The following is a 21625-nucleotide window of genomic DNA, read 5'->3' as shown; positions in this document are numbered from 1 at the left end:
ACATCTCTGCGTTTATCAGTGCCCAACATCCTTAGCTAGCTAGCTAACGTTACATCTCTGTGTTTATCAAAGACCAACATCCTTTGCTGGCTAGCTAACATTACATCTCTGTGTTTATCAGAGCCCAACATCCTTTGCTGGCTAGCTAACATTACATCTCTGTGTTTATCAGAGCCCAACATCCTTTGCTGGCTAGCTAACATTACATCTCTGTAACGTTATTGTTCATCGTCTCAATGCTACTTTTAGCAAAACTTTTGCAGACTCAAATGATCACTATCGAACACAACAGCAAGTGGCCACTCGATAAAGGGCTTAGGGGCCAAGTGGCCACTCGATAAAGGGCTTAGGGGCCCTGTTGGGTCTGAGATTCAGGCTATGGCTGTGGTAGATGGAACTTCATTGCCCCCTAGGTCACAATTTTACACATTTTTCTTATTGTTTTAACTGAAAACGGCAGTTTAAAGGTTAAGAAAATGTTTCCATTTGTCACATCCCTGACAAACACACTCACCTCTCTGTCCCTGTTGAAGCGTAGCTCCAGGAGCTGTGATGTCGGTGCCAGCAGCTTCTCCACAAACCAAGCTGGAAGCTTAGTGTTGATCTGGTCCACAATCTACAACACACAGAGAGAGAGAGAGAGAGAGAGAGAGAGAGAGAAGAGACCATTAGAAGCAGATAATCAATATGGGGTTATTATTAGGAGGACAGGCAAAACGTTGAATGACCAACCAGTTCTCTGCATTCGGGCAGACATGCATAAAATTGTCAACATGTTTCAGAATGTAGGCCTACATTGACGCAACATTCAAGTTTCCGCTCACAAGACCTGAAATTTGCTGTTTGAGGAAACATTCTTCCTAACCGGTTTAAACCAGTTCTCAACTGTATAAAACAGTTGTCACCCGTATGCAAACCAGTACTAGAAGCAGTTCTTACCAATGTGATGAGGCTGAGGACGGCCAGGCTGTACTCTGGGCCACAGGCCCGGCAGGCATCCAGCTGGTCCAGGCCGTAGGTGATGACGGTGTCGGTCAGCTGTGCGGACGGCTCCAAGCTCACCAGCAGGACACACACACACTCGTTCCCCGCCGTCAACACCGGCTCAGAGAACAACACCTGCTTGGCCGTCGACACGCACGCCAACACCCGGTTCAAAACCTGGGGAAAGGGCGGAAGTAGAGGGAGGAAGGAGAGAGGGAGGAGGTAAGGTTGTGTCGGGAACAAATTATATGTGACATATGCCTGGTTGATTACGAGAGTCTGTGTGTGTCCTTCTCCCCATCTCTCCTTACATCAGAGACATATGTCTGTGTGTGTCTGTGTGTGTGTCTGTGTGTGTGTCTGTGTGTATATCTCTCCTTACATCAGAGACGTATGGATGCGTGTGTGTGTCTCTCCTTATATCAGAGTAGAGGTCGACCGATTAATCGGAATGGCCGATTAATTAGGGCCGAGTTCAAGTTTTCATAACAATCGGTATTTTTGGCCACCGATTTGCCTTTTTTTTTTTTCCCAAGTCAGATTAAGAACACATTCTAATTTACAATGACGGCCTAGAAACGGGGGTTAACTGCCTTGTTCAGGGGGGATTCGTTTTTGCAACCTTCGGTTACCAGTCCAACACTCTAACCACCTGCCTTACATTGCACTCCACAAGGATTAACAGGCTGACTGCCTGTAAAGAAAAAAACGTTTTGTTTTCGAGATGATAGTTTCCAGATTCGACCATATTAATGACCCAAGGCTCATATTTCTGTGTGTTTATTATATTATAATTAAGTCTATGATTTGATAGAGCAGTCTGACTGAGCGGTGGTAGGCAGCAGCAGGCTCGTAAGCATTCATTCAAACAGCCCTTAGCTGTGCTTCAAGCATTGCGCTGTTTATGACTTCAACCTGGGTGGTATAATTTGTGGAACGTTCCAACAGGAATCTGTTCCAAATACTTCGTAAATAACAAGGTTTCCAAAAAACAACGCATACAAAGTTGTATAGCGGCAGAATAAGATACCGGGTAGGAAGTGGTCTATTTCATTGCGTTTTTCACTCATCACTTTTATTCCGAAAAATGTCTGTCCTCACATGTCTGTTTGCCTATAGACAACATTAAGAATAAGCTACGTGGTGAGTTGATGCCTATTCGGCAGCTAGTTAGCTAGGTTTGTATGCGTTGTTGGTTGGCAACCTTTTACTTTACGTTTTTTGGAACAGATTCCTGTTGGAACGTTCCGCAAATTATACCCACCCCTTCAAGCCTATCAACTCCCAAGATTAGGCTGGTGTAACCGATGTGAAATGGCTAGCTAGTTAGCCAGGTGCACGCTAATAGCGTTTCAAACGTCACTCGCTCTGAGACTTGGAGTAGTTGTTCCCCTTGCTCTGCATGGGTAACGCTGCTTCGAGGGTGGCTGTTGTCGATGTGTTCCTGGTTCAAGCCCAGGTAGGAGCGGGGAGAGGGACGGAAGCTATTCTGTTACACTGGCAATACTAAAGTGCCTATAAGAACATCCAATAGTCAAAGGTATATGAAATACAAATCGTATAGAGAGAAATAGTCCTATAATTCCTATAATAACTACAACCTAAAACTTCTTACCTGGGAATATTGAAGACTCATGTTAAAAGGAACCACCAGCTTTCATATGTTCTCATGTTCTGAGCAAGGAACTTAAACGTTAGCTTTCTTACATGGCACATATTGCACTTTTACTTTCTTCTCCAACACTTTGTTTTGTGTTATTTAAACCAAATTGAACATGTTTCATTATTTATTTGAGGCTAAATTGATTTTACTGATGTATTATATTAAGTTAAAATAAGTGTTCATTCAGTATTGTTGTAATTGTCATTATATATATATATATAAAAAAGAGAAATTAATGGGCATCGGCCTTTGGTCCTCCAATAATCGGTATCAGCGTTGAAAAATCATAATCGGTCGACCTCTACATCAGAGACGTATACCTGTGTGATGAGTGTGTGTGTTTCAGGGTGTATCTCTCCTTACATCAGAGACGTATGCCTGTGTGATGGGTGGTCCTCTAATGGGGTTGAAGCGCTGTCCGATGCAGCGCACCACGGTGCTGAACACCCTCAGCAGGGCGGCCAGTTTGGGCAGAGACACCGTGGGTGGAGGGATGTCCTCGTCTACCGCCTCGCCAGAACCCACGTGACCCAGGTCCTGGAGACAACATGGGACAGAAGTCCATAGATTTGTTCATCACATTTCAAATGTAATAGAATAGGATGTCAGCGACACCAACATATTCCATAACTTGCAACACGTCTTCAGAAAGTATTCAGACCCCTTGACTTATTCTACATGTCGTTGTGTTAAAGCCTGAAATGTAAATGGATTAAATACATTTCCATTGATCATCCTGAGAGATGTCAATACAACTTCATTGGAGTCGACCGGTGGCAAATTCAATAGTTATATAGATTATATATTATATAGATTTATAAAGAAACACGCCCGTCTATATAAAAATGTCCTACAGTTGACAGAGCACGTCAGAGGAGCAACCCCACCCCGACGTCAGAGGAGCAACCCCACCCCGACGTCAGAGGAGCGACCCCACCCCGACGTCAGAGGAGCGACCCCACCCCGACGTCAGAGGAGCGACCCCACCCCGACGTCAGAGGAGCGACCCCACCCCGACGTCAGAGGAGCGACCCCACCCCGACGCCAGAGGAGCAACATCACCCCGACGTCAGAGGAGCAACCCCACCCCGACGTCAGAGGAGCAACCCCACCCCGACGCCAGAGGAGCGACATCACCCCGACGCCAGAGGAGCGACATCACCCCGACGTCAGAGGAGCGACCCCACCCCGACGTCAGAGGAGCGACCCCACCCCGACGTCAGAGGAGCGACCCCACCCCGACGCCAGAGGAGCGACCCCACCCCGACGCCAGAGGAGCGACCCCACCCCGACGTCAGAGGAGCGACCCCACCCCGACGCCAGAGGAGCGACCCCACCCCGACGCCAGAGGAGCGACCCCACCACGACGTCAGAGGAGCGACCCCACCCCGACGTCAGAGGAGCGACCCCACCCCGACGTCAGAGGAGCGACATCACCCCGACGTCAGAGGAGCAACCCCACCCCGACGTCAGAGGAGCGACATCACCCGACGTCAGAGGAGCAACCCCACCCCGACGCCAGAGGAGCGACATCACCCCGACGCCAGAGGAGCGACCCCACCCCGACGTCAGAGGAGCGACCCCACCCCGACGTCAGAGGAGCGACCCCACCCCGACGTCAGAGGAGCGACATCACCCCGACGCCAGAGGAGCGACCCCACCCCGACGTCAGAGGAGCGACCCCACCCCGACGTCAGAGGAGCAACCCCACCCCGACGCCAGAGGAGCGACATCACCCCGACGCCAGAGGAGCGACCCCACCCCGACGTCAGAGGAGCGACCCCACCCCGACGTCAGAGGAGCGACCCCACCCCGACGCCAGAGGAGCGACCCCACCCCGACGCCAGAGGAGCAACCCCACCCCGACGTCAGAGGAGCAACCCCACCCCGACGTCAGAGGAGCGACCCCACCCGACGCCAGAGGAGCGACCCCACCCCGACGCCAGAGGAGCGACCCCACCCCGACGTCAGAGGAGCGACATCACCCCGACGTCAGAGGAGCGACATCACCCCGACGTCAGAGGAGCGACATCACCCCGACGTCAGAGGAGCAACCCCACCCCGACGTCAGAGGAGCAACCCCACGCCGACGTCAATACTTATTTCCCTCATTAAAATGCTAATCAATTTACAACATTTCTGACATTAGTTTTTCTGGATATTTTTGTTGTTATTCTGTCTCTCACTGTTCAAATAAACCTACCATTAAAATTATAGACTGATCCTTTCTTTGTCAGTGGGCAAACGTACATAATCAGCAGGGGATCAAATACTTTTTCCCCCCCACTGTACCCAGGCTGACTCATAGCTGTAATCGCCAAAGGCGCTTCTACAAAGTATTGACTAGGGATGTGAATACTTACGTAAATGAGATATCTATTTCATTTACAATACATTTGCAACAATTTCTAAAAACGTGTTTTCACTGTCATTATGGGTTATTGTATGTGGAATAAGTCAAGGGGTATGAATACTTTCTGAAGGCACTGCCTGTTTGCCTGTAGCCTTATACTGCTAGTTTGGATGACTGGTCAGTCCGTATCGCTGAAGTTCTACTGTAATAAGGGAACACCGTTACCTTTGCATAGGCATCCATGTAATAGCGTAGTGCGTATACACAGTGGCCAGTTTATTAGGTACACCCCCCCCCCTGTTCATGAAAGTGGTTTGTGCCTACAGACAGTGAGACATGGCCGTGGCTTGTTATATAAAACACACAAAGGCATTCAGTTACTGTCCTATTCAAAGTCATAAAATGGGCAAACCAGTGACCAAAGCGACTTTGAGCGTGGTATGATCGCCGGTGCCAGGCGTGCCGGTTCCAATATCTCAGAAACATCTGCCCTCCTGGGCTTTTCACGCACGACAGTGTCTAGGGTTTATCCAGAATGGAATACAAACACAAAACATCCAGTCAGCAGCAGACCTGTGGGAGAAAACAGCTCGTTGATGAGAGAAGACGAAGAAGAACGGCAAGAACAGTGCAAGCTAACAGGCGGAGCCACAAACAGACCAATAGCGGCCCAGTACAACAGTGGTGTGTAGAACGGCATCTCAGAACGCACAACTCGTTGGTCCTAGTCACGGATTGGCTATTGCAGCAGACGACCACACCGGGTTCAACTCCTATCAGCTACAAACAAGGAAGTGTCTCCATTTGGCACGTGTTCACCAACACTGGACAATTGAGGACTGGAAAAACATTGCCTGGTCCGCTGAATTCCAGTTCCTGGTGCGTCATGCTGGTGGCAGAGTCAGGATTTGGTGTAAGCAGCATGAGTCCATGGCCCCATCCTGCCTGGTGTCAACAGTACAGGCTGATGGCAGAGTCAGGATTTGGTGTAAGCAGCATGAGTCCATGGCCCCATCCTGCCTGGTGTCAACAGTACAGGCTGATGGCAGAGCCAGGATTTGGTGTAAGCAGCATTAGTCCATGGCCCCATCCTGCCTGGTGTCAACAGTACAGGCTGGTGACGGTGGTGGTGGTGGTGATGGTGCTGGTGGTGCTGGTGGTGGTGTACTGATGTGTGGAATGTTTTACTGGCACACGTTAGATCCCTTGATACCAATTGAGCAACGTTTCCATACCCCGAAGAATTACGGCTGTTCGGGAGGCAAAGGAGGGACTAGATACTAGATGGGTGTACCTAATAAACTGGCCACAGTGTGTGTGTGTGTGTGTGTGTGTGTGTGTGTGTAGTGGTGTTACTGACCTCTGCGTAGGCCTCCATGTCCTCTAGAAACTGTCCCAACAGCGTGGTGGAGAAGGTCAGGTCTGCTACCCAGAACTGCTCCAGGCTCTGCAGCCAGCCTGCACACACACAGGTCACACACATACAGTTGACTTGTGTAAAACCAGAGGTGTCCAACTCATTTTGTCCCAGTGGCTGTATTCCGTCTTTAAAGAGGTTCGGATGGCCGCACTCTATTTATTTATTTTTTATTTCCTCACAGTCCATTTCCAGAAAATGACTCCACTATTGATAGTGTTGGGAATTTGACACTCCTTGACTGTCAAACTATGAATATAGTAAATATAGTAATATTTGCGGGCCTTATTGGATCCCCCGTGACACCCCTGGTGTAAAACATACAACTACAGACTTGCAGCCATCTGTCCAACCCCACTAAATTCTGATTATATTCTATACTGAGAGGAAGATGGAAAACATTTGTGTGTACTGACCTGAGACCTGCTGAGTCAGAGACTGTTTCTGTGTGTGGTCAATGTGCCAGCCCACCAAGATATCCACCGTATCCTATCACACACAACAGGCAAGGTCAACACAACACACTTCACTGTAGACACTCTGGAGGACATTAAGAACACCTGCTAGTAGGGACAGACAGGGGGAGCGAGCCAGGCAGTAGGAGACAGAGGGAGAGGGAGCGAGCCCGGCAGTAGGAGACAGGAGGGAGCGAGCCCGGCAGTAGGAGACAGGAGGGAGCGAGCCCGGCAGTAGGAGACAGGAGGGAGCGAGCCCGGCAGTAGGAGACAGGAGGGAGCGAGCCCGGCAGTAGGAGACAGGGGGGAGCGAGCCCGGCAGTAGGAGACAGGGAGGGAGCGAGCCCGGCAGTAGGAGACAGAGGGAGGGAGCGAGCCCGGCAGTAGGAGACAGAGGAGGAGCGAGCCCGGCAGTAGGAGACAGAGGGAGGGAGCGAGCCCGGCAGTAGGAGACAGAGGGAGGGAGCGAGCCCGGCAGTAGGAGACAGAGGGAGGGAGCGAGCCCGGCAGTAGGAGACAGAGGGAGGGAGCGAGCCCGGCAGTAGGAGACAGAGGGAGGGAGCGAGCCCGGCAGTAGGAGACAGAGGGAGGGAGCGAGCCCGGCAGTAGGAGACAGAGGGAGGGAGCGAGCCCGGCAGTAGGAGACAGAGGGAGGGAGCGAGCCCGGCAGTAGGAGACAGAGGGAGGGAGCGAGCCCGGCAGTAGGAGACAGAGGGAGGGAGCGAGCCCGGCAGTAGGAGACAGAGGGAGGGAGCGAGCCCGGCAGTAGGAGACAGAGGGAGGGAGCGAGCCCGGCAGTAGGAGACAGAGGGAGGGAGCGAGCCCGGCAGTAGGAGACAGAGGGAGGGAGCGAGCCCGGCAGTAGGAGACAGAGGGAGGGAGCGAGCGAGCCCGGCAGTAGGAGACAGAGGGAGGGGAGCGAGCGAGCCCGGCAGTAGGAGACAGAGGGAGGGAGCGAGGAGCCCGGCAGTAGGAGACAGAGGGAGGGAGCGAGGAGCCCGGCAGTAGGAGACAGAGGGAGGGAGCGAGAGCCCGGCAGTAGGAGACAGAGGGAGGGAGCGAGCGAGCCCGGCAGTAGGAGACAGAGGGAGGGAGCGAGCGAGCCCGGCAGTAGGAGACAGAGGGAGGGAGCGAGCGAGCCCGGCAGTAGGAGACAGAGGGAGGGAGCGAGCGAGCCCGGCAGTAGGAGACAGAGGGAGGGAGCGAGCGAGCCCGGCAGTAGGAGACAGAGGGAGGGAGCGAGCGAGCCCGGCAGTAGGAGACAGAGGGAGGGAGCGAGCGAGCCCGGCAGTAGGAGACAGAGGGAGCGAGCGAGCGAGCCCGGCACTAGGAGACAGAGGGAGGGAGAAAGAGAAAGAAAACACCACCAGATGCTCACATTTGAAGTCTGAAGTTGGCGCAAGAGTGTGTGTGTGTGTGTGTGTGTGTGTGTGTGTTGCCACTCACTCTGAAGTTGGTGCTGAAGACGTGTGGGTAGCAGCGGGCCACCTGCAGGATGCAGCGGACGCTCTGACACAGCAGCTCTGGCGTGTCCAGGTTCTCCAGGATGGACTGCAGGCTACTCATCACCAGCTGAAAAAACATGGACGCCACAATGTTACCCACCCACCCACTCTCTCAACCCCGTCCCTAACAACTACCCTGGGCCTCATACATAACAAACACATATCAGGGTACGAGTGCAGACCTAGGATCAGCCCCCGTCGTCGTCAATGTCATGTTACTCATTGCGATCTAACAGGTGAAACTGATCCCAAGTCAGCCCTCCTACTGTGAGACACTATGAATAGAGCCCTGGTTCCTCTTACCTGCATGACAGGTGAGAAGGCCTTCCTCTCTCCGGCTGCCTCCAGGGCTCGGTACGCTGCCACCAGGTAGAGCAGCCTGACCTCGTCCCGGGTGCTGGAGCTGAACTTAACAAACATCCACTTGAAGATGCGCTCTGCTTCATAGCTCAGAGCGGTGCACAGCAGACCCAGGCACACCGCTGCTTCCTGACGCAGCTCTGACAGCAGCTTACTGCTACGGGGGAGAGACGGGGGAGAGACGGGGGAGAGAGGAGAGTCAGTACAAACCAACACAACCTGACAAAGATCCTAAAACATCTAAAAAGGTCTACATTGTCTGGATGGCTGGTTTCCATTTAACACCCATCTAAACATGGTCTCTAGAAATGAAGACTGGTTTCCACTTAACACCCATCTAAACATGGTCTCTAGAAATGAAGACTATTTCCATTTAACACCCATCTAAACATGGTCTCTAGAAATGAAGACTGGTTTCCATTTAACACCCATCTAAACATGACTGTTATACTGGCTGTCTGGCCTGTGTTATATAATACCACTAGCAGCATCTGAACCAGACTGTTATACTGGCTGTCTGGTCTGTGTTATATAATACCACTAGCAGCATCTGAACCAGACTGTTATACTGGCTGTCTGGTCTGTGTTATATAATACCACTAGCAGCATCTGAACCAGACTGTTATACTGGCTGTCTGGTCTGTGTTATATAATACCACTAGCAGCATCTGAACCAGACTGTTATACTGGCTGTCTGGTCTGTGTTATATAATACCACTAGCAGCATTCTGAACCAGACTGTTATACTGGCCGTCTGGTCTGTGTTATATAATACCACTAGCAGCATCTGAACCAGACTGTTATACTGGCCGTCTGGTCTGTGTTATATAATACCACTAGCAGCATCTGAACCAGACTGTTATACTGGCTGTCTGGTCTGTGTTATATAATACCACTAGCAGCATCTGAACCAGACTGTTATACTGGCTGTCTGGTCTGTGTTATATAATACCACTAGCAGCATCTGAACCAGACTGTTATACTGGCTGTCTGGTCTGTGTTATATAATACCACTAGCAGCATCTGAACCAGACTGTTATACTAGCTGTCTGGTCTGTGTTATATAATACCACTAGCAGCATCTGAACCAGACTGTTATACTGGCTGTCTGGTCTGTGTTATATAATACCACTAGCAGCATCTGAACCAGACTGTTATACTGGCTGTCTGGTCTGTGTTATATAATACCACTAGCAGCATCTGAACCAGACTGTTATACTGGCTGTCTGGTCTGTGTTATATAATACCACTAGCAGCATCTGAACCAGACTGTTATACTGGCTGTCTGGTCTGTGTTATATAATACCACTAGCAGCATCTGAACCAGACTGTTATACTGGCTGTCTGGTCTGTGTTATATAATACCACTAGCAGCATCTGAACCAGACTGTTATACTGGCTGTCTGGTCTGTGTTATATAATACCACTAGCAGCATCTGAACCAGACTGTTATACTGGCTGTCTGGTCTGTGTTATATAATACCACTAGCAGCATCTGAACCAGACTGTTATACTGGCTGTCTGGTCTGTGTTATATAATACCACTAGCAGCATCTGAACCAGACTGTTATACTGGCTGTCTGGTCTGTGTTATATAATACCACTAGCAGCATCTGAACCAGACTGTTATACTGGCTGTCTGGTCTGTGTTATATAATACCACTAGCAGCATCTGAACCAGACTGTTATACTGGCTGTCTGGTCTGTGTTATATAATACCACTAGCAGCATCTGAACCAGACTGTTATACTGGCTGTCTGGTCTGTGTTATATAATACCACTAGCAGCATCTGAACCAGACTGTTATACTGGCTGTCTGGTCTGTGTTATATAATACCACTAGCAGCATCTGAACCAGACTGTTATACTGGCCGTCTGGTCTGTGTTATATAATACCACTAGCAGCATCTGAACCAGACTGTTATACTGTCCGTCTGGTCTGTGTTATATAATACCACTAGCAGCATCTGAACCAGACTGTTATACTGGCCGTCTGGTCTGTGTTATATAATACCACTAGCAGCATCTGAACCAGACTGTTATACTAGCTGTCTGGTCTGTGTTATATAATACCACTAGCAGCATCTGAACCAGACTGTTATACTGGCTGTCTGGTCTGTGTTATATAATACCACTAGCAGCATCTGAACCAGACTGTTATACTGGCTGTCTGGTCTGTGTTATATAATACCACTAGCAGCATCTGAACCAGACTGTTATACTGGCTGTCTGGTCTGTGTTATATAATACCACTAGCAGCATCTGAACCAGACTGTTATACTGGCTGTCTGGTCTGTGTTATATAATACCACTAGCAGCATCTGAACCAGACTGTTATACTGGCTGTCTGGTCTGTGTTATATAATACCACTAGCAGCATCTGAACCAGACTGTTATACTGGCTGTCTGGTCTGTGTTATATAATACCACTAGCAGCATCTGAACCAGACTGTTATACTGGCTGTCTGGTCTGTGTTATATAATACCACTAGCAGCATCTGAACCAGACTGTTATACTGGCTGTCTGGTCTGTGTTATATAATACCACTAGCAGCATCTGAACCAGACTGTTATACTGGCTGTCTGGTCTGTGTTATATAATACCACTAGCAGCATCTGAACCAGACTGTTATACTGGCTGTCTGGTCTGTGTTATATAATACCACTAGCAGCATCTGAACCAGACTGTTATACTGGCTGTCTGGTCTGTGTTATATAATACCACTAGCAGCATCTGAACCAGACTGTTATACTGGCTGTCTGGTCTGTGTTATATAATACCACTAGCAGCATCTGAACCAGACTGTTATACTGGCTGTCTGGTCTGTGTTATATAATACCACTAGCAGCATCTGAACCAGACTGTTATACTGGCTGTCTGGTCTGTGTTATATAATACCACTAGCAGCATCTGAACCAGACTGTTATACTGGCTGTCTGGTCTGTGTTATATAATACCACTAGCAGCATCTGAACCAGACTGTTATACTGGCCGTCTGGTCTGTGTTATATAATACCACTAGCAGCATCTGAACCAGACTGTTATACTGGCCGTCTGGTCTGTGTTATATAATACCACTAGCAGCATCTGAACCAGACTGTTATACTGGCCGTCTGGTCTGTGTTATATAATACCACTAGCAGCATCTGAACCAGACTGTTATACTGGCTGTCTGGTCTGTGTTATATAATACCACTAGCAGCATCTGAACCAGACTGTTATACTGGCTGTCTGGTCTGTGTTATATAATACCACTAGCAGCATCTGAACCAGACTGTTATACTGGCTGTCTGGTCTGTGTTATATAATACCACTAGCAGCATCTGAACCAGACTGTTATACTGGCCGTCTGGTCTGTGTTATATAATACCACTAGCAGCATCTGAACCAGACTGTTATACTGGCTGTCTGGTCTGTGTTATATAATACCACTAGCAGCATCTGAACCAGACTGTTATACTGGCTGTCTGGTCTGTGTTATATAATACCACTAGCAGCATCTGAACCAGACTGTTATACTGGCTGTCTGGTCTGTGTTATATAATACCACTAGCAGCATCTGAACCAGACTGTTATACTGGCTGTCTGGTCTGTGTTTCATAAATGTGCAATGAGCATAAAACACAATTACATAAGGAATTGGCAACTCATTGTAATTGTGAGAGATAAACATGTTATCCAGGTAGGCCACATGATTTCAACATGAAAAGGAAGTGAACAGGCTGTTGTTTAAACAGTTGGAGACAGACTGTTGTAGCTTGTTAACAAGCTAATAGAGCCAGGTTGGCTAGACATATTAAGATATGCTGGCTACCCACTAGCATGTGGGCTTATGCTGCAGAGATGGTTGATGAGATCTGTGCTAATTGTCTATAATGTCTGTTACCAGAAGTTGGTCATTATTAGTGAATGTGCATTATGCATGCTTCTGCTGAGAATTATTTACTAAAAAGGGCATTTTTTCATAGACATCACTGATCTGGCGTTCAAGTCTTATTACAGAAACGCAGGTTAAACTATTTTTTATAAAATCATGAAACTATGAGTGGGTCTTGCGGAAGGCTTGTATTTAACCTAGGTATTTAACACAAGCCCTGAATTGATTAGATTATTCCTGACTGTTTGAAATGCTGTGTATGGATCTTTAAATCACACAACGACACTTGGATGTTTTTATTTAACAAGGCAAGTCAGATAACAGATTCTTAATTACAATGACGACCTACCCCGGTTAAACCCTAACCCGACGACGCTGGGACAACTGTGCGCCGCCGTACGAGACTCCCAATCACGGCCAGTTGTGACACAGCCTGGAATCGAACCAGGGTCTGTAGTGACTCCTCTAGTACTGAGATGCAGGGCCTTAGACCACTGTGATACAGCCTGGAATGGAACCAGGGTCTGTAGTGACTCCTCTAGTGCTGAGATGCAGGGTTAGACCGCGTGATACAGCCTGGAATAAAGGTTGAAGAATGCAGTAGCTGTGAACAGCCTGGAATGGAACCAGGGTCTGTAGTGACTCCTCTAGTGCTGAGATGCAGGGTCTTAGACCGCTGTGATACAGCCTGGAATGGAACCAGGGTCTGTAGTGACTCCTCTAACACTGAGATGCAGGGTCTTAGACCGCTGTGATACAGCCTGGAATGGAACCAGGGTCTGTAGTGACTCCTCTAGTACTGAGATGCAGGGTCTTAGACCGCTGTGCCACTCTGGAGCCCCAATAATAAAGTTAGAGACATGGTGAATGGGCCATACATGTATATGATCATTAGGCCATATCACCCAGCCCTATTCAGTCTCTCTGGATGAGCTGGGATCAGTTTGGCCTGTTAGATGATAAATTAGATGCAGCTCTTGAAATACATAAACCCCCTTTCCAGTTTTTAATATGATAACTGATGATCAAATGGGCCCCATGCCAGTGGGTAATTCAACCATGTTGACTACACCTTTAGATAGCTGGCCATTACACTAACTTACCAATCCAACAAAATGTTTTTGCTGACATGGGCTAATTGATCTACAGCACAACCACATTTCTAAATCGCACCTTGTGTATCTATTATTCTCTCTCTCAACAGTAAATTGAGAACCTGACTGAGTTCCTAAAAAAACAACTATTGTTGCCCATCCCTGCTGTAGACTATGGCCAGAGCCAGAGACCTTAAGGCCAGAGACCTTAAGGCCAGAGACCTTAAGGCCAGAGACCTTAAGGCCAGAGACCTTAAGGCCAGAGACCTTAAGGCCAGAGACATTAAGGCCAGAGACCTTAAGGCCAGAGACCTTAAGGCCAGAGACATGACCTGGTCAGAAGTACTGTACTATAGAGGGAACAGGGTGCCATTTCAGATGGAGACTCTTTGGCTCTGATTGGGAACTTCCTCTTACCTTTCATTCAAAATATCATTCAGGGTACTGAGGATGGTATCCAACTGTTTCACCAGGGCCTGGTGGGAGAGAGGGAGGGCGAGAGAGAGAAGGGGGAGGGCGAGAGAGAGAAGGGGGAGGGCGAGAGAGAGAAGGGGGAGGGCGAGAGAGAGAAGGGGAGGGCGAGAGAGAGAAGGGGAGGCGAGGAGAGAGAAGGGGGAGGGCGAGAGAGAGAAGGGGAGGGCGAGAGTGAGAAGGGGGAGGGCGAGAGAGCGGAACACAATCAGTGTCAAACAGGGAGAGAACACAGTTCTACAGTGGAGCTGCACCACCACTACCCCTGGTAAACACAGCCCCTCCAGTCTAAACACAGCCATGGTAAACACAGCCCCTCCAGTCTAAACACAGCCCTGGTAAACACGGCCCCTCCAGTCTAAACACGGCCCCTGGTAAACACAGCCCCGGTAAACACAGCCCCGGTAAACACAGCCCCGGTAAACACAGCCCCGGTAAACACAGCCCCGGTAAACACGGCCCCGGTAAACACAGCCCCGGTAAACACAGCCCCTCCAGCACTACTCGGGGGCCTATAGTGGTGCACTACTCGGGGGCCTATAGTGGTGCACTACTCGGGGGCCTATAGTGGTGCACTACTCGGGGCCTATAGTGGTGCACTACCGGGGCCTATAGTGGTGCACTACTCGGGGGCCTATAGTGGTGCACTACTCGGGGGCCTATAGTGGTGCACTACTCGGGGCCTATAGTGGTGCACTACTCGGGGGCCTATAGTGGTGCACTACTCGGGGGCCTATAGTGGTGCACTACTCGGGGGCCTATAGTGGTGCACTACTCGGGGGCCTATAGTGGTGCACTACTCGGGGGCCTATAGTGGTGCACTACTCGGGGGCCTATAGTGGTGCACTACTCGGGGGCCTATAGTGGTGCACTACTCGGGGGCCTATAGTGGTGCACTACTCGGGGGCCTATAGTGGTGCACTACTCGGGGGCCTATAGTGGTGCACTACTCGGGGCCTATAGTGGTGCACTACTCGGGGGCCTATAGTGGTGCACTACTCGGGGCCTATAGTGGTGCACTACTCGGGGCCTATAGTGGTGCACTACTCGGGGCCTATAGTGGTGCACTACTCGGGGCCTATAGTGGTGCACTACTCGGGGCCTATAGTGGTGCACTACTCGGGGGCCTATAGTGGTGCACTACTCGGGGCCTATAGTGGTGCACTACTCGGGGCCTATAGTGGTGCACTACTCGGGGCCTATAGTGGTGCACTACTCGGGGGCCTATAGTGGTGCACTACTCGGGGGCCTATAGTGGTGCACTAGTCGGGGGCCTATAGTGGTGCACTACTCGGGGGCCTATAGTGGTGCACTACTCGGGGGCCTATAGTGGTGCACTACTCGGGGCCTATAGTGGTGCACTACTCGGGGGCCTATAGTGGTGCACTACTCGGGGGCCTATAGTGGTGCACTACTCGGGGCCTATAGTGGTGCACTACTCGGGGCCTATAGTGGTGCACTACTCGGGGCCTATAGTGGTGCACTACTCGGGGCCTATAGTGGTGCACTACTCGGGGCCTATAGTGGTGCACTACTCGGGGCCTATAGTGGTGCACTACTCGGGGCCTATAGTGGTGCACTACTCGGGGCCTATAGTGGTGCACTACTCGGGGCCTATAGTAGTGCATTACTTAGGGAACAGAGTACCCTTTGTGACACAGATTCTAATATCCCCCCAGATCAGAGGATCTGACCACAGCTATCCAAGGGAGAATCTCTGAGCTAGGGAGCTAAGACCTCCCTGGGTTACTGGGGTCAATCAATTGACTGACTGATCAGACAGATCAACCTCACCAGTGATATTGTCTGAGTGTGTGATGAACTACCCAGATAGATAGATAGTTGAAGTCGGAAGTTTACATACACATTAGCTAAATACATAAACTCAGTTTTTCACAATTCCTGACATTTAATCCTAGTAAAAATTCCCTGCCTTAGGTCAGTTAGGATCACCACTTCATTTTAAGAATGTGAAAAGTCAGAATAATAGTAGAGAGAATGATTTATTTCAGATTTTATTTCATTCATCACATTCCCAGTGGGTCAGAAGTTTATATACACTCAATTAGTATTTGGTAGCATTGCCTTTAAATTGTTTAACTTGGGTCAAACATTTCGGGTAGCCTTCCACAAGCTTCCCACAATAAGTTGGGTGAATTTTGGCCCATTCCTCCTGACAGAGCTGGTGTAACTGAGTCAGGTTTGTAGGCCTCCTTGCTCGCACACACTTTTTCAGTTCTGCCCACAAATGTTCTATAGGATTGAGGTCAGGGCTTTGTGATGACCACTCCAATACCTTGACTTTGTTGTCCTTAAGCCATTTTGCCTCAACTTTGGAAGTATGCTTGGGGTCATTGTCCATTTGGAAGACCCATTTGTGACCAAGCATTTAACTTCCTGACTGATGTCTTGAGATGTTGCTTCAATATATCCACCAAATTTTCCTGCCTCATGATGCCATCTATTTTGTGAAGTGCACCAGTCCCTCCTGCAGCAAAGCACCCCCACAACATGATGCTGCCACCCCTGTCCTTCACGGTTGGGATGGTGTTATTTGGCTTGCAAGCCTCTCCCTTTTTCCTCCAAACATAACGATGGTCATTATGACCAAACAGTTCTATTTTTGTTTCATCAGACCAGAGGATATTTCTCCAAAAAGTATGATCTTTGTCCCCATGTCCAGTTGCAAACCGTAGTCTGTCTTTTTTATGGCGGTTTTGGAGCAGTGGCTTCTTCTTTGCTGAGCGGCCTTTCAGGTTATGTCGACATAGGACTCGTTTTACTGTGGATATAGATACTTTTGTACCCGTTTCCTCCAGCATCTTCACAAGGTCCTTTGCTGCTGTTCTGGGATTGATTTGCACTTTTCGCACCAAAGTACGTTCATCTCTAGGAGACAGAACGCGTCTCCTTCCTGAGCGGTATGACGGCTGTGTGGTCCCATGGTGTTTATACTTGCGTACTATTGTTCGTACAGATGAACATGATACCGTCAGGCATTTGGAAATTACTCCAAAGTATGAACCAGACTTGTGGAGGTCTACAATTGTTTTTCTGAGGTTTTGGCTGATTTCTTTTGAGTTTCCCAAGATGTCAAGCAAAGAGGCACTGAGTTTGAAGGTAGGCCTTGAAATACATCCACAGGTACACCTCCAATTGACTCAAATTATGTCAATTAGCCCATCAGAAGCTTCTAAAGCCATGACATAATTTTCTGGAATTTTCCAAGCTGTTTAAAGGCACAGTCAACTTAGTGTATGTAAACTTCTGACCCACTGGAAATGTAATACAGTGAATTATAAGTGAAATAATCTGTGTGTAAACAATTGTTGGAAAAATTACTTGTGTCATGCACAAAGTAGATGTCCTAACCGACTTGACAAAACTATAGTTTAAGACATTTGTGGAGTGGTTGAAAAACGAGTTTTAAATGACTCCAACCTAAGTGTATGTAAACTTCCAATTTCAACTGTAGATATGATTGATGACCTCACCACTTTGTTGTCAGAGTGAGTGATGAACTCCCGGAGCTGTCTGACAGTGGCCAGCCGGCGGTCCCTGTCCTCCTCACGGGACACACGGCGCAGGAGGTTGGACAGGCGAGACTCATCGGAGTGAGACATCCCTCTGTCTGTAAGGGGGGGGGACAGAGAGAGGGATGGAAAGAACAAGAAAGAGGGAGAGTGGGCAGGATGTAAAGAGAAATGGAGAAAGAGATTGAAAGAGGCGAATGGAGAGATAAAATGGTGATCAGAAATAGAATTCAGCAATTGTGCCATTATATCTAGGAGAACCAAGTAGTGGTTTCCAAACCCATCCTCAGAACCCCCAGACGTTCCAGGGATTTGATCTATTCCCCAGCTAGCACCGGATTCAACTGGTCAACTAATCATCAAGACCTTGACTAGGTGAATCAGGTGTTTTAAGACTGGGGAGAGGGGTGGGCGACAGCCCCCGGGGGAGAGGGGTGGGCGACAGCCCCCGGGGGAGAGGGGTGGGCGACAGCCCCCGGGGGAGAGGGGTGGGCGACAGCCCCCGGGGGGAGAGGGGTGGGCGACAGCCCCCGGGGGAGAGGGGTGGGCGACAGCCCCCGGGGGAGAGGGGTGGGCGACAGCCCCCGGGGGAGAGGGGTGGGCGACAGCCCCCGGGGGAGAGGGGTGGGCGACAGCCCCCGGGGGAGAGGGGTGGGCGACAGCCCCCGGGGGAGAGGGTGGACGACAGCCCCCGGGGGAGAGGGTGGACGACAGCCCCCGGGGAGAGGGTGGACGACAGCCCCCGGGGAGAGGGTGGACGACAGCCCCTGGTGTAGACTGTATACTCACCGTGGGATTTCCTCATGTCCTTAGAAGCTAAAGCACGGTTTCCATGCTGCTGAAAAGTGGTCAAATCGGCGGTCGCATCGTTGATCCTCAACTCTTGCCCCAACGACTTCCAACCAAAAGTATCATCACTGAACCCTCCTGCAGCTTCATATCCTCCTGGAGACAGAGAGGGGGAAACACATGAGAGAGGAGGAGGAGGAGGGCGTTAGTCTTCCACCAGAAAGCATACGGTGTTAGCTCCACCAGAGCCAGTGTTCTGGGTATACAGTGAACGAAGGACAGAGAAACCAGCACCATCATTACTGCTGTATGAGAGAGGAGGAGGAGAGCGTTAGTCTTCCACCAGAAAGCATACGGTGTTGGCTCCACCAGAGCCAGTGTTCTGGGTATACAGTGAACGAAGGACAGAGAAACCAGCACCATCATTACTGCTGTATGAGAGAGGAGGAGAGCGTTAGTCTTCCACCAGAAAGCATACGGTGTTGGCTCCACCAGAGCCAGTGTTCTGGGTATACAGTGAACGAAGGACAGAGAAACCAGCACCATCATTACTGCTGTATGAGAGAGGAGGAGGAGAGCGTTAGTCTTCCACCAGAAAGCATACGGTGTTGGCTCCACCAGAGCCAGTGTTCTGGGTATACAGTGAACGAAGGACAGAGAAACCAGCACCATCATTACTGCTGTATGAGAGAGGAGGAGGAGAGCGTTAGTCTTCCACCAGAAAGCATACGGTGTTGGCTCCACCAGAGCCAGTGTTCTGGGTATACAGTGAACGAAGGACAGAGAAACCAGCACCATCATTACTGCTGTATGAGAGAGGAGGAGGAGAGCGTTAGTCTTCCACCAGAAAGCATACGGTGTTGGCTCCACCAGAGCCAGTGTTCTGGGTATACAGTGAACGAAGGACAGAGAAACCAGCACCATCATTACTGCTGTATGAGAGAGGAGGAGGAGAGCGTTAGTCTTCCACCAGAAAGCATACGGTGTTGGCTCCACCAGAGCCAGTGTTCTGGGTATACAGTGAACGAAGGACAGAGAAACCAGCACCATCATTACTGCTGTATGAGAGAGGAGGAGGAGAGCGTTAGTCTTCCACCAGAAAGCATACGGTGTTGGCTCCACCAGAGCCAGTGTTCTGGGTATACAGTGAACGAAGGACAGAGAAACCAGCACCATCATTACTGCTGTATGAGAGAGGAGGAGAGCGTTAGTCTTCCACCAGAAAGCATACGGTGTTGGCTCCACCAGAGCCAGTGTTCTGGGTATACAGTGAACGAAGGACAGAGAAACCAGCACCATCATTACTGCTGTATGAGAGAGGAGGAGGAGAGCGTTAGTCTTCCACCAGAAAGCATACGGTGTTGGCTCCACCAGAGCCAGTGTTCTGGGTATACAGTGAACGAAGGACAGAGAAACCAGCACCATCATTACTGCTGTATGAGAGAGGAGGAGGAGAGCGTTAGTCTTCCACCAGAAAGCATACGGTGTTGGCTCCACCAGAGCCAGTGTTCTGGGTATACAGTGAACGAAGGACAGAGAAACCAGCACCATCATTACTGCTGTATGAGAGAGGAGGAGGAGAGCGTTAGTCTTCCACCAGAAAGCATACGGTGTTGGCTCCACCAGAGCCAGTGTTCTGGGTATACAGTGAACGAAGGACAGAGAAACCAGCACCATCATTACTGCTGTATGAGAGAGGAGGAGGAGAGCGTTAGTCTTCCACCAGAAAGCATACGGTGTTGGCTCCACCAGAGCCAGTGTTCTGGGTATACAGTGAACGAAGGACAGAGAAACCAGCACCATCATTACTGCTGTATGAGCCCATGGATGAAACATGGAACAGGTGGTCATTCCACTCAGCAGTCTCAGAAGGACACTTCCTGTCACTATGATAAAACGCTGGCTGCACCAGAGATGCCGCTCTTTCGCACTACTTTTGACCAGGGCCTGTATCCACCAAGCGTCTCAGAGCGCCGATCTAGGATCAGTTTAACCTTTTTGATCATAATGAACAGGAGGACCTGATCCTAGATCATAATGAACAGGAGGACCTGATCCTAGATCATAATGAACAGGAGGACCTGATCCTAGATCATAATGAACAGGAGGACCTGATCCTAGATCATAATGAACAGGAGGACCTGATCCTAGATCATAATGAACAGGAGGACCTGATCCTAGATCATAATGAACAGGAGGACCTGATCCTAGATCATAATGAACAGGAGGACCTGATCCTAGATCATAATGAACAGGAGGACCTGATCCTAGATCATAATGAACAGGAGGACCTGATCCTAGATCATAATGAACAGGTCCTAAATCAGAACCACTACTCTGATATGCAAAAGAAATTGTCAGACTCCAGCCACCCAAGTCATAGACTGTTCTCTCTGCTACAGCACAGCAAGTGGTACCGATGCACCAAGTCTAGGAACCAACAGGACCCTGAACAGCTTCTATTCACAAATCATAAGACTGCTAAGTAGTTAGTTAAATAGTTAACCAATCCATAAGACTACTAAATAGTTAGTTAAATAGTTAACCAATCCATAAGACTACTAAATAGTTAAATAGTTAACCAAGTCATCAGACTACTAAATAGTTAGTTAAATAGTTAACCAATCCATAAGACTGGTAAATAGTTAGTTAAATAGTTAACCAATCCATAAGACTGGTAAATAGTTAGTTAAATAGTTAACCAATCCATAAGACTGGTAAATAGTTAGTTAAATAGTTAACCAATCCATAAGACTGGTAAATAGTTAGTTAAATAGTTAACCAATCCATAAGACTGGTAAATAGTTAGTTAAATAGTTAACCAATCCATAAGACTGGTAAATAGTTAGTTAAATAGTTAACCAATCCATAAGACTGGTAAATAGTTAGTTAAATAGTTAACCAATCCATAAGACTGGTAAATAGTTAGTTAAATAGTAAACCAAGTCATCAGACTGATCAATAGTTAAATAATAGAACACAGAATCTGTATTGACCCTTTTTACACTAACTCTATTGACTCATCACATACGCTGCTGTTACTGTTTATCCTGTTGTCTAGTCCCTTTACCCTGCCTTCATGTACATATCTACCTCTATTACCTTATTATTATCTATCCTGAT

The 21625-nt window shown here is 49.0% G+C and overlaps 1 protein-coding gene across 4 annotated transcripts in view; it reads right to left on the bottom strand.

Annotated features, from left to right (window-relative positions):
- LOC106601970 (SMG1 nonsense mediated mRNA decay associated PI3K related kinase) overlaps positions 1-21625 on the bottom strand; it is a 143262-nt gene that overhangs the window by 105462 nt on the left and 16175 nt on the right. For all 4 annotated transcript variants that reach the window (XM_045719641.1, XM_045719642.1, XM_045719644.1 and 1 more), the window contains 10 exons: positions 18503-18658; positions 17675-17811; positions 14127-14185; positions 8681-8894; positions 8319-8444; positions 6834-6906; positions 6361-6458; positions 3011-3184; positions 940-1161; positions 515-616 (listed from right to left, as the gene is read on the bottom strand). In XM_045719641.1, the coding sequence (XP_045575597.1) occupies positions 515-616; positions 940-1161; positions 3011-3184; positions 6361-6458; positions 6834-6906; positions 8319-8444; positions 8681-8894; positions 14127-14185; positions 17675-17811; positions 18503-18658 (1361 nt within the window). The remainder of the gene's footprint in view (positions 1-514; positions 617-939; positions 1162-3010; positions 3185-6360; positions 6459-6833; positions 6907-8318; positions 8445-8680; positions 8895-14126; positions 14186-17674; positions 17812-18502; positions 18659-21625) is intronic.

Source organism: Salmo salar, chromosome ssa06 (genome assembly GCF_905237065.1).
Source record: "Salmo salar chromosome ssa06, Ssal_v3.1, whole genome shotgun sequence".
Lineage (NCBI taxonomy): Eukaryota > Metazoa > Chordata > Actinopteri > Salmoniformes > Salmonidae > Salmo > Salmo salar.
This window is presented reverse-complemented; position numbering and strand designations above follow the sequence as displayed.